Raw genomic sequence first — 13641 nt, 5'->3', positions numbered from 1 at the left:
AAACAATAATAAAACACACCAGCAACAATTTTAATCATTAATCCAAATCCTTCGGTAAATAGCACTTTGAGTAGGAGGGAGATGTACACCAACAATTTTATCACATTACAGAATGCCCTGCTTCTTTCCATCCATTATATAACATATAATATAATTAAAGATTATGTCATTAGGTGCTTTGTCTTCAGATACATTAATGCCATTTGTATTTTCTAGACAATGGTCAAATAATATGTACACATAAAACCCTGTAATATTGAATTGAACATGTTTAGCAGATGTTAGTGTGACAAACCTGATTCTTGGAGGTATCTGTAGACCAAGAAGTTCACTTCGTCACTGGTAATACTCATTTTAGCCCAATAAAAGGGAGGAGGTACGATGGAAGGCTGGGCTCACTCCTGAAAATAGAATTAAAATGGGAGCAGAGATTAATATTCATGTCTCCAAATGACATATTCTTAAACAATTGTATTGGCGAAGTCGTGTGCTGACATATTTTAATAGACACGTACAAAGGATAGCCCTGACTTCCAGCTTCTGTTAGTACATGCTCGCTCTTGTCTCGCCCATTGCTGCATGATTCATTCCTTTGACAATGTCAATAGCTGGGTCACTTAACATGTGAATCCTTGTCTAGTACCGGCTAAGTATTTCCAGCCTCTCTTCTCTGGCATAATGGGGATGTCTATATCCATTTGGCTTCCAATGAGAACTGAATGGTGATTCCCATTAGTGACCTGGCCAACCATTGAGATGGAAACACCCTGATAAAGCCGTAAGAATATTAAATGTCAGTCTACTGGTTATCTGGTAAATTACAGGAGAGCGCAAGAATCTAATTATTCATAGTAGTCAATTATTCTCACAAGGGAAGCCTGACCTTCCCTTGTGAGTTATTTTCAACAAATAGAGGTGTTTAACAGAGCTCATGTTAACATTTCACTTGAGATAGTCTCATAACTGATAGGAGCTGAAAGAAAGAAAATGTAATTACATTTTTAATTCCATCATAGATATATCCTCAGGCTGACAAATGCTGCACAAATATGATAGAGTTCATACATTCCCAATGGAATTGCTTTTTAAATGTATATTCATTACAAGAGCAGGGTAGATGGAACAACATTGCTTGAATGGTAAGAAAAGAAACTAACTGCAGCCTGTCTAATATCATGTAGTTCCCCCTTATTCTACCACACAGGACCACAGGAATCAATCTGAAGGTGTCCTCTGGTATTTGGCACTAAGACATCAGCAGCATATCTGTTTGAGTCGTGCAAGTTGTGAAATGGGGCCCCCCCATCAATGAGACTTGTTATTTGTTTGAACACCACATCCCACAGATGCTCGATCAAATTGAGACCTGGGAAATTTGGAAGACAAGTCAACACCTCGAAGGCTTTGCATCAAAGCATTCCTGAACAGTTATTGCATTACCTTGTCCTGCAACAATGTTTAAGTGGGTGGTACGGGCCAAAAACATCCACATGAATGCCAGGACTCAAGGAGCAAGATTATCAGACCGTGGTCCAGGTCTTGCATTCACATGCCTATTCTAGGCCCTTTCTTTTGCTTCTCAGTGCCAGTGATGCTGTTGTCAGTTTATTGGATATCCTTCCTTGAACTACTTTTAGGAGGTGCTGACCACTGCGTACCCACAAGAACTGCTGTTTTGGAAATGCTTGGACCCAGTCTTTTAGCCACCATAGTTTGGCCCATGTGAAAGTTGCTCAGATCTTTACTTTTGCCCATTCTTCCCTTTCAACACATCATCAGCTCACTTGCTGTCCAATATATCAAAGCCCCTATGCACGTCACCTCTCAGTGACTTTAATACTAGCAGATCACTCCATCTTTAATTGGTATATAACTGTTCCAGACATTTTGCTGAGAATAAGAGTAAATAAAGGAGTGGTTATGAGTACAAAAGTCGTTTCAAACTCTATCCAGGCCCACTCAAGTTTCCTTTTGGTAGCATAGCACGAAGACCGATCGAGCGAAATAGACAGAGAATGGTACTGTCCCAATTACCAGTGGGCAGACAGCCAGAGGGGTTGAACATGCTACTCAACATGAATTATTCACTTTTTCACCGTGGTATATTCTTTCAGATAGAGTCTGCCTTTATTGTACCACAACAGACAATACTAAGAACCCTGTAACTGGTGCAGCCGCTATATGTGATGTGTCATTTATAGCTATATAATACACTAAGTGGACACGTCATTAGGGTCAGAGGTACAATCTATTATAATCCAATACATCAGCTCTGCCATGACTTCTTCTTTTACAAGGTTAGAATTTCTTAGTTAAGTTGAAACTGTGAGAAATGTGATAATTATTTTGTGAGGTTGTTAGAGAGGTCAAATAATGTAAAAAAAATACCACACAAATCTGTAATCAAATAAAAAGGTAGAAGTTTTTTGTTCCTTTCTTCCAAAAACAATCTAAAGCTAAACTTGTCTACTGTAGCAAGCATATCCTAAAAGCCACTGTAAGATAATTCACTTACATATGGGACCAGGATCGCCATGTAAAGCAAGGTTGCAGTATAGCTACATACCAAACAACTGGAAACAAAATTAACAGGCAGCCTGGAGGGGATCAGGTCCCATCAGTGCAGGGCAGCAGTAATAATGCCTCTATCTGATGGGCCCATGGTGCCATCATCCATTATACAACTCCCTTGGCATACAAACCTCCTTGACCAAACAATGTGTTTTCCTGCAAATGAGACAAAATGCTAACCTCTGCAATGGCTTTAAAGCTATCCACTCAAGTGATAAGGGGCGTAAAGTCTACAGATATAATTCCACTGAAAAAAGAAACATACCAAGATGATAGATATTTACAGTAGACAATGACAACTCTACACTCTCCACCTGCATTGTGGAGACTTAGAGAAATGATTCCTGCAAAACCACGTATATTAGAGAAACCAGATAATACTCTGACAGCTTTCTAAATAAACATCAACATTTATCTGAATAATTCACATTTGGCTCCGAGTATAACTAAAGGAAAATACAGAAAGCAACAATCTCAAACTCCTATTATGCCACAACATACTGGATTCTACATTCAAGACAACTTGCCAGCCTGCTGACCTAATTGCTCTATTGCTGCAGTGGGACCTGACGATTCCAGCTTATACTCTGAATACGGTCAAATATTCACAGCTCTCCATTCTGTTTGAAAAAGTAATTACACCATGCACACTATGTCAGCATTTACAATGTCCCATCAATTAAAAATAGCATTTTCTAATAGTCCTGGAAGCCACCTTGAACCAAAACGGCCAAAAAACAACAACAAAAATACTTAATTACACTTAATTATAGGCTCCTAAAAACAAACGCCAACTAAACAAATACATTGTATTCCTTTTCATGTCCTACTTTTATTCCTTTCAATTGGTCTGTTGGCAGGTCCTGCAAAAAAGACTCTTCTGTCCTTTGACAGTCCTTGCACTGTTCTAAGTTGTCATTCTCTCAAATTGTGGGTTAGACGAATGACCAGTCAAACGCACATTAATGGCAACACCAGGAACTCATTTTATGTTGGTGTGGCAAAGTGTCTGAGGCAAAACCACTCAGTGTTGTCATTTCACGACTGAATAACAATTGCTTCAAAACCATCTCAACCACTGTCAACCTGTGTAATACAAAAACCCCTTTTTAGCATGACTGGTATGTTGGTTATATTTAAACACATAATCAAAATAGTGGAAATTTTAGTGGTGTTAACATTATCAAATGCAAACAGATGACTGCAGAAAAGAAAGACAAATTAAAACCTTACAGGGTAAATCATGATAACCACTGCTATGGTCATGAGGCTCATTAGGGTGTTTGCAGCACTCTTGCAGCATTTATTGACAAAGTAAGCTACACCACCAGTTTATCAAGCATTCGTCCGCACTTGCACCTTGGTGCATTATGTCCTGAGGCTGCGGTCAAAGCAAAGGAATAATAAAGGCATTCATGCTGCAACAGCCTGTCAACAACACAGAGCTTCAGTGTTCCATCCAAACCACAAACAGATTTAAATTACACTAATTATGTACGCAACACACGTCCCAAACCATATACTTCTACAACTACAAGTATGTAAACACAGTCAATTTAAAGACTTTTGTTAAACTTCAGCTACCCTGGTCTAAATAAACATGCCACTGCAAATAAGCTTTTCAACAGCACTCTAAATCAAGCTTGCCATGTCACTGGAGTCTCATAAAATGCCTCCTGAACATCTGAAAAATAATAAAACAGTGAGAACTGAACAACAAGCCATCTCCTACACATGCTGGTTTGAAAAGAATGACGTTGAAAACCAGCAAAGCGAGGACCTCATTTTCTCCTGAACAGTCACCTCCTGACAGATGTGCAAACAAGACCTGGAAACAGCAGCCATTTTCTCTTGAACTGCTCTGCTGAGTAAAACCCGCCTTTGAAGCTTCTGCTTGGGCTGCAGTCGCGAGGGGGGGGGGGGGGGGGGTGAGGGCGAGACACTGATGGGGAGGGAAGGGTGAAATGAGTAGGAGATAAATAATGATCTCCTAAACAGGTAATCACAACAACCATTTCTGCATTACTCTTCCCATCTCTCAATGAGTCACTCAGCGACAGCCAATGTAGGTCGGCAAACGGTGGGGGAGGGTAGCCTTCGGTCTCTAGGGGAAACACTTCTCCCACACTTCCTACTTTTTATGTTCACCAGGGGTGGCCAACTGTGTGCCAAGAGAAACAACAGTGTGCATGTTTTTTATTCCAACCAAAAGGATCCACCCACTGATTAACACTCTGTTAAGTAGAGGGGAAACATGCTTGAAACGCTGCTGAGGTGATCAATTGGTAGAAAACCTACAGTCTACTGGCTCTCCACGGTTAATAGTTTGTTTGCCTTGTTACCAGGAGGCCTTATCGACTAGTTCTTTCAGCGGTTAACAATTAAAAGGGTCATCGGTGTTACAAACTATGGAGCTGGAGGGTAGTGCAACTGTATCCACTGATACTGCCAACGTTTCCCAATGTTATTGTTCTCTTACAAATTACAATGGAGCACAGAAATATGCCTCGATGTGTTTGCAGCAATGTGAGTGTTAGGTGTGAACCCCACATTCACACTGTCTTCAATTATATTTTCCCCCCGGAGAACGAATGTGGGATGGCGACCGATGGGGAGGATCACAAGGGCTCCGGGATCAAACATTCACTCTCACGCCAAACCTAAAAACATCAACTCACTCTTGCCTATTGGTGTCTGTAAAATGCTCAACATATTAGCAGTTTTATATTGTTCAAAGATGGGAACTCAGGTGTTTCCAGGACTAAAAACTCCAAAGATTATTGTAAATATCAGCAACACTTGCCCACTGTAGTAAAAAAGGAAAGAAAGAAATCAGATTATCAACCTGCTTCACATAAAGATAGTTGTTAGGGGAACCAGGTTACTGCATGTCAACACTGTCTGATCTCCTGCCTTAATCTTGTTTCTCCAAATAACCTGGTTTCATATGAGCATGTAAGCAGACAAAGAACCAGTCGCTGTAGGGCATGCACATGTTTATGCCTGTGTGGGGGTGGGTGCCAAGTAAATACTTTGTGTGGAGGAGATTGTGGGAATAAAAGAAAAAAGCAGCAAAAACCTCAGACAATCTACATGCCATTTGTTACTTCATACTTACATAAATATAAATAGCCATCCTACCCTTCTGTACTAATATATTGTGGAAGACAATTTGTCCATCTTCACCTATCAAGAACACTGAATAATATAGAATAACTGTACAACAAAGGCACATTTGTGAACATGAGCCAGTGCACACTTTGTATGTTTATGTGTTGATTATCATATCATGGTGATGATATCATAGATATAGTAAGCTATAGCTATGACTTCCTGTGTATTTCATTTGAAATTAAGAGTAGATGATCTGTACATTTAATTGAAAACAACTGACAGTCTTCCAGCATCTACATATGTTATTATTTATAGTAATTTTCTTGTATTGGAGATCGTACATACATTCAGGTAGAATAAATGCATATTTCAACATTCATTCAATAAAAAGGAAAACTGAATGTCTTGGACACTGTAAAGTCAACACAAAGGCCTCGGCCAGCGAATCTGCAAAATGAGGATTGCACAAAATAAGCTGTAAACACGGCAACACATCAGTGTGGGCAATACAAGTGTTGCTATGGTGACCAGAAGATCTCGCTTCTCTGTCAACAGCTGCTCATGCCACCCTAAATACCCCCCCCCCCTCCTTGAGCTTTCCTTCCATCTGACATCAGGGTCAATCAAACAGAGCAGACAAGTGAGCTGAAATACTGATCTTCATTTTAAGTCTCCGTTGACTCTTTTTGAATTAAAGTGTGTTTCCAAGTGCATCAGTATCCAGGTCTGAAAAATGCAGAGAGATAAATGGTAACTATACAGAATATGTGTGTGTGAGTGTTTGTATGGCTATCATTGTGAGGACCAGCATGAATTTTTAAACATTGGACTGAGAACATTTTACAAAGTGAGGACATTTTAGCCGATCCTCACTATAAGAAGGGTGTAAGAGCAACTTCAGGGCTTAAGACTAGGTTTTAGGGTTAGGGTTAGATCTAGGTTTTGAATAGGGTTAGTTTAGGGTGAGGCAGTTAGTTGTGATGGTTAGGGTAAGGCAGTACATGGGAAATTAAAAATTAGATTAGCATGGCCTACGCGACAGTAGGTGGCTAGAAAATGCATTATGTCAATGAGTGTCCTCACACTGACTGCCATACAAAAATATGTGTGTGTGTTTGTGTGTGTAGCCAGTCGTGATATGACGTCGACACGTTTGAAATTACAGAAGAAGAAGACGGAAATTACAAACCATGCAGCAGAAAACATGAAACTTTCACTAGCAGTCTTACAGATGGCCCTTTCGTTTCCGGAGAAGTGTGCTCAAAGCCACAATTCAGGGTTTTCCTGAAAACAGCACACTCCTATCACTGGTTGACTGGCTAAAGTTTTACACATACACCCCAAATCCCAATTTCTGTATACTGACAAATTGTATTCTTAACGTTTTAAGAAATAAGATTCATAAATATCAAGTTATAGCTTAATAATACAAAACAACAAATTGAAACTGGATTCAGATCCAGAAAAATCTTTAATGTTAAACCCAAAATTCCCCAATTCAACATAGATATTAAAAGTATAGAAAATGCATAAAGAGAAGTTAAGTACAACTCACTTCACTTTCACAGAGCTTAAAAAAAGCAGGTGTGAACAACAGATTAGATTGTTGTGACAATCTAACTTCACAAGATCCTCACAAGATTAAAATCCTTATTCTGTGGCATAAGAGAGAGAAAACGTCTAAGTTTGGGAACATGAAACATGAGTAGACACTGATGTTGGCAAAATGTGCTGAACTCTGACTCCATTATCATTGGAAAATGGCAGTGCACCAAAGTTTCAGCAAGCAGCTTCTCATTTTTAGCCGGTGCTGACTCTGCATTTACTGGTTAAAAAATGACAGAAGTGGAAGGCGGCTGGTCATTTCAGCTGTTACTAATGAACATTAACTCTGTGATTGCTGGTGTCTGTACACAACCCACAGATTGTTTAATCAACATTTTCTGTATGTACAGTAAATAAAAATTTCTGATGAGAGTATCTATATACTACAAGTCAGACTGGGGCCAAACAATTTGATCACAACATCCTATTTAGTGGAAGCTTATCATAACAAATATCATAGTAAACATTCTTGAAATCAAACAAATATGTTAAATGTTTCCTTCCTTATTAATAGTGCTACCGGTATAAATCATAGGTGAATATATAACACATGAAAACATGTATTGTGGTCATATTTTTAGCCATATCACCCCCTCATATCAAACCACGATGTACAATGACATAGTAATGGAAGATGTTGGTGACTTTCCCACACCATCGCTCTATACAAAGTTAAACAAATATGCATTGTGGTCATGTCTTTTATGTTATCTGCTGTTCTCTTTATTCTTTTGTGAGTACATACTTTTCTTCACATCTACTTCACTGTTACACAAAACACAAAGAAGCTAGGCTTACGTGGCTGACTCAGCAGGGGTAGTAAAAATAATATTCCCTTTAGTGAAAAAGCTTCTTATTCTAGCATGCATGTGCTTGCTCAACTTCCTGAACAGTCATCCACCTGCATTAATAGTTCTTCCAACACTGAAAATTAAAAAAGTTACAGACCAACTTGAGATTAATCTTACAGAATGAACCACAAAACAAACTGTCCTTTAACTCAGCATAAAAACAGACAGGTGCGTGTAAAAAATATACCGTCTGTAAAGAAGTAAACTGAATTATATGTTATAAATAAAAATATAAACGAAATAGCCGCTAGACAATTATTTAACTCACAGTTAAAGGCGTGTTGCTTTGTCTCGCCCTCTCTAATTTAAATACACTCATGGACACAGTCAAGGCACATCAGACACAATGATGAACCCAAAATAAATCCAGATAAATAACTATAGCCTTGAACTACCCAGTACTTGTATGGTTGTTATTTCAGAGTAACCACTGGTCTGCCAATTGGCTGATAGCCCATGAACACTGCACGTCTCTTTTGGAGGGAGAGAATGGCTCACCTCCCCCCATGGCCCATCATAAATAAATACTGTTACAGAAATATTTGGACAGCCAGATACAGAGCTTTGCAGCACCACGGGGCTGACAGGGACTTTCTCAGGGACTTCCTTGCCCTTCTTATGAACAGGGGATCTATTTCGGTTTTGAGCACACTGTTTTATTAAATGAACCTTCATTTCTGTGCCTCATTTCACTGGGTCCACTGTAGTTACATATGAATGACTTACCAAAAATCTATTTAGGACTGACTGCAAGATGAATGGAGATGAATTTTTCCAAACCTGAGACCACATACAGCAGTGAAACCAAAGACATAATGTTTCTGCTCAAATCCTGTCAAAGAACAAAAGGCAGGTAGACAATCTGCAGGCCAACATTATTCATTTATGGCCTCTGAGCACTCAGAGTACTAAATCAACTGTGTCCCTCTAATGAAGATCAAATGAAAAGACACTAAAATGTGAACTAGGAATGTTTCAGAGTGTTTGAAGCATTAAGAAAACCAATACAGCTATAGCTATTCAATCTGCAACTCTCAAGTGAGAGGTAATGAGGACATTGAACACTGGCAATTACATATTTAGATACCAAAAAACGGAAATTGTTATGTTGTCTAACACATGTAATTAAGACATAATAAAACTACTATTGTTCTTTTAATAGGCAGCACTAAAGCCATCTTTGTAATGACTGCAATTTGCCTCCACTGCGAGTCCTCACCTCTGGTTTACAAAAGTGGTTAGCATGCTGGCAATGTGGTTGAAATCAATATCACAATTGTAAGTATACATTTGCAATTGAAATATATATGAAAAGATAAGCAACACAGTCAATTTTGTTTAGTAGTTAGTGTAATGCACTCTTACCTCTGAGCAAACTACAAATATAGAAAGCAAAAAACCTTAATCTTATGCCAGACAGAAAATTGCCCAATAGGTCAGCTGATTTTTTTTTTTTTTTTTTTTTTTTTTTTGAGAATTTCAGAAATGTAATACGAGACAAGAAAAAAATTGCTCTGTCTCTAATGACTCATAAGTAAAGGATATAGCCAAACGCTCAAATGATAACTACAGTGTTCTGAGAAGTATACATATATATGTATTCAAGGATTCATTCATTATGGCCTGCCATTAATAATTAAAATCTATTACAGTTACATTTAGTCATTTGGGAGACACTTTTATCCAAAGCAACTTATAAAGTACAAGGCAAAGGCAGGGTAAGCCTAAGCACCCCTACTGGAGGTAGGCCAGCTGGGATTCAAAGCCCAGTCCCCCTCATGGAGGGCGGCGATCTTTCCACTACAGTATCCGTCCGCTATTAAAAGTGTTACTGTCAGACACTGTATTGTAATTCTACATGGTGCACCAACGGTTAAATGAGATGAGAGCTACGTTACACTAAAGGCCACAAAAACTACAAAGCCAATCAATCTCCTTGCCACCCTAGAAAGAAATAAGTGTTGGTGTGCCTTTCCCAGCTCACTATAGCAGCTGTTCTGATCTGATCACTGCAGCATAGTTCTTGTGCAGCAGTTGTCTGCTTTACTAAGCCTTATGTCTGAGGCTTGATTATTGCAGTGTTGAAACATCAATAAGGTATTGAAGCATTTTAGCAGTGGATGTAAATGTCCAAAGATTTCCTGAACCAATAAATCTGGCATGACAGTATTCAGTATTACACATCCCTGGGATGAGCAGGTGTTTCCAGAAAATAATAATGTAGTATTATTATTAAAAAACAAACAAGTCGCTCTCATATTGTGCAAACGCTTTGAATGTACAGATTATCTTATATAAAACCAGTAAAACTGGAGTCCACAGTGGGAGGAGTGGAGTAACCTGTTTCATGTTTGTTTAAAAACGTTACAGGTCATTTACTGTTGAAGGCCATGTGACTTTTGACAAAGGAAAAACAGGACAGACTTTGGTATGTTAGATTTGTCCAGAACATTTATTCCACCATAAGAATTTCACAGAAAGTCTAGACTTTGAATCTAATTACTCAATCTTTTCTTTAAATTCCTGTGTCAGTGGATAAAGCAGTTTTATCATGTAAAATTCCACAATATACATATGTTACCTATAAGTAACACTGTTTTTTAGTTAAATGACTGCTGTACAATGACGTGGTCAAGACAATAAATCTGCAGTCACTGGACTTACAGTGTTGTGGCAGCAGGAGCTTATTGCCGCCACTCTACCCTATGGTCCTGTTTCCATCAAAAGTGTCTCAGAAGCAGCTCCCCGCACCCCTAAACATACTCGCCAAATCTATTTTTGAGGGAGGTCGCTTCTGGTAAACTTCCAAAAAAAAGTTAAATCAGTTGTGCCTTCTTTAGCCTGCTCCCCTCTGCAGCCTTTCATGTAGGAGAAACACTGGTCTTCCTCCTGCTAATATGAGAAATGTAAAATACAGCTCGATACAAAATAATTATGGAGGATGAATTCATTCATTTTTACTGAAAAACAACCACATATTCATGATCCATGTTGTCAGTAATGACTTAGCTGTTGACTGTTGGCTAGACAGCAAGAAAGTAGGAAGTAACAACAACTAAACACAAACACAGAGAAGGCCTTTAACTTAGTAAAATGAGACTAATAAAGGAAAATTCAGAACCACAACAAGCCACAGATCCCAGTAGAAAACTGCCATTAGGCTTAATCACCAAGGAAACACAACAGTCAACTTGACAACGTGATTTAGAACGAGGCTACACTGGCTGCAATCACTTTTATTATTTCTTGGTTTACAGCTTTTTTTTTTTTTTGAAAGAAATGACAGCATGTTACATAATCAGATCTTAAGAGAAATATTTTTTTTTGGGGGGGGGGGGGATATCCACACATGCGGGTATGTTCTTTTGTAATGTGTAAATCCATGTAAGTTGTCAAGTACTGTATCTAACAGGACAACATAGGTGAACTGTTTAAAGATGCTCATTCCAGTTCAACTGCTTTGTTAAAATGCCTCCACTTGATTTCCCTAGCTAAACAATGTTGACTGATATTGTGAACAAACAACAAACACAATTCACCAAATCAACAAGAGACTGGGGGGGGGGCAGCGCTCTGGCGTCAATTATTTGGGCCACTGAAATATCACTCAGGTTAATAAAGCAATCAAACAGCGGCATGTTATAACTGCTAATGTCTTGTGAATCGTTCCAATGCTTTTGCTTTAACACAGATAATGAACACTTTGGTGCTCAGAGACCTGACGAGGCATCTCCACTGTGTCTGTAAATGCTGGATCCCATCATTACCTGAACAACAGACAACAGCCAGGGCTGCTGAGTGAAACATAAGAGCAGATCACACAGGGTCTCTTCATCTCTTTTCTGTCAGTAAACTGTCTTTAAAGTGACATGTGGACATGGACAACCACAATTTCCTCGTGCTTCACATCCAGCAGGACTTCTTTTGGCACATTATGGTGCTTGTGTTGCGTTTTCAGACAGTTGACACAATCAGGAGAGAGCTTAGTATTACAAACAGTTATACTGTAACATGAACTGTCCCTTGAAAACTGGTGGCAACGTCTAGTACAGTTGAATGTCTCTCCCCTCCCCCCACTCATGCGTTTCCTAAGTCTGCATGGCAATATAAATATGTATCATTCACATGTCAGATTGAACAGGATGACTGAAACTGCACCGGTGCATCTTAGAGTGCTGGGAGGTTTTCTATTGCGCTATTAATGGCAAAGCTGATCGCGTAATTATTCACCTAAAGTGGGACAAACCTCAGCCTCTAAAACTTACTGGATTGTGTCAAGTCGTCCACAGCTCGGCTACCAAGGTTTAATGTGAGCACAGGAATAAATACAGTATCAGAAAAGTGCGTTGAGTGATTCACTTGGAGCGAAAGACACAGGCAGGAATTTCAACACACGTGTGGAGTCCAGGGGGGTGACTACGCTGTGCCGGTAACCCCCCTCATCAACGCCATAATCACCCATTTCTCAAAGTCATTATCCTCTTCGCGTAAAACCCACGCACGGACGCACATGCAGCCGGAATGCGCTGCAGCCCGGACCGTGTGTGTGTGTGTAAGTGTGTGTGTGCGTAAAGTCGACTTTTGCTGGCTTACCTTTTCTCGTGTGTGCGTGTGAGTGAACTCGTGGTGTCCGCCGCCACCTCTTCCTCTTCCACAAGGAGAGAAGCCCCAACTTCAGTAGTTACGCTTGCGCCTACTTTCCTCCCATTTTGCTTGTCGTCATATTTCAAGTTCCGACGGCGGCTGTGTGACTCACTGTCGGACAAGTCGGTGCGTAACAAAGCGCGTTCGCCCGGACGCACAACTGGCGCTGAAGTTGGAGTAGATCCGAGTTTGTTTGTGTGTGCGTGTGAGAGAGTGTGTGTTCGTGTATGTGTGTGTGTGTGTGTGTGTGAGAGAGAGAGAGAGAGAGAGGCTGCAGGCTACTCTGTGGAGTTTTACTGTTCACTGAGAACAGGAGCGTAAAGAGACAGCAGCAGCAGCAGGCGCTGATCGACAGCGGGAGAGACGCACACAGCGAATAGGAGAGAAGTGTGGGGTGGAGGGGTGGAGGTGAAGGCGAGCTGACCTTAAACCTGAAAGCTGAAAAACATGAAAACACCACACTGTTTATATCAATTCATTAACCCCCCCCCCCCTCCCTCCTCTCACCGAGTTATGGCGCCTACACCCCAATGGCTGCATTACGCGCCGAAGTGAAACCGTGTCGCCATGTGGGGGAGAAGCTTCCATTATAAAGACATACGTATATGCTGCCTTCCTCCCGGTTTAAGGGCTGTGGCAGCACCACATACCTACTGTATGTTTCCTTTACATCTTAAATACCCACCTAAAATGGAGCTGAGCGCGTCCCCCTGCGCACGCCGGGTCCGCACAACATATGGCGTTCAAACAGCACGCCTTCGAAACCCCGTCCTAAAAGCGTGTCACTGTTGTGATATTTTGTTTCAGTACAGGCAGCGAGGACTGAGTCTCGCAGTCTGGCCCCTGAGCCTCTCTT

General features: G+C 40.2%; 1 protein-coding gene across 2 annotated transcripts in view; it reads right to left on the bottom strand.

The window, feature by feature from the left end:
- The window catches only part of tbl1x (transducin beta like 1 X-linked), a 21847-nt gene extending 8206 nt beyond the window's left edge, over positions 1-13641 (bottom strand). Inside the window, exons 1-3 of one of the 2 annotated variants that reach the window (XM_026375945.1) lie at positions 13471-13640; positions 12735-13223; positions 296-401 (exon numbers count right to left, since the gene is read on the bottom strand). In XM_026375945.1, the coding sequence (XP_026231730.1) occupies positions 296-353 (58 nt within the window). In that variant the 5' untranslated portion in view covers positions 354-401; positions 12735-13223; positions 13471-13640. Of the gene's footprint in view, positions 1-295; positions 402-12734; positions 13224-13470 lie in introns of both variants that reach the window. The other variant, XM_026375946.1, reaches the window with a different exon arrangement.

This window comes from Anabas testudineus, chromosome 21 (genome assembly GCF_900324465.2).
Source record: "Anabas testudineus chromosome 21, fAnaTes1.2, whole genome shotgun sequence".
NCBI lineage: Eukaryota > Metazoa > Chordata > Actinopteri > Anabantiformes > Anabantidae > Anabas > Anabas testudineus.
The sequence above is the reverse complement of the archived record's forward strand: the minus strand, read 5'-3'. Positions and strand labels throughout refer to the sequence as shown.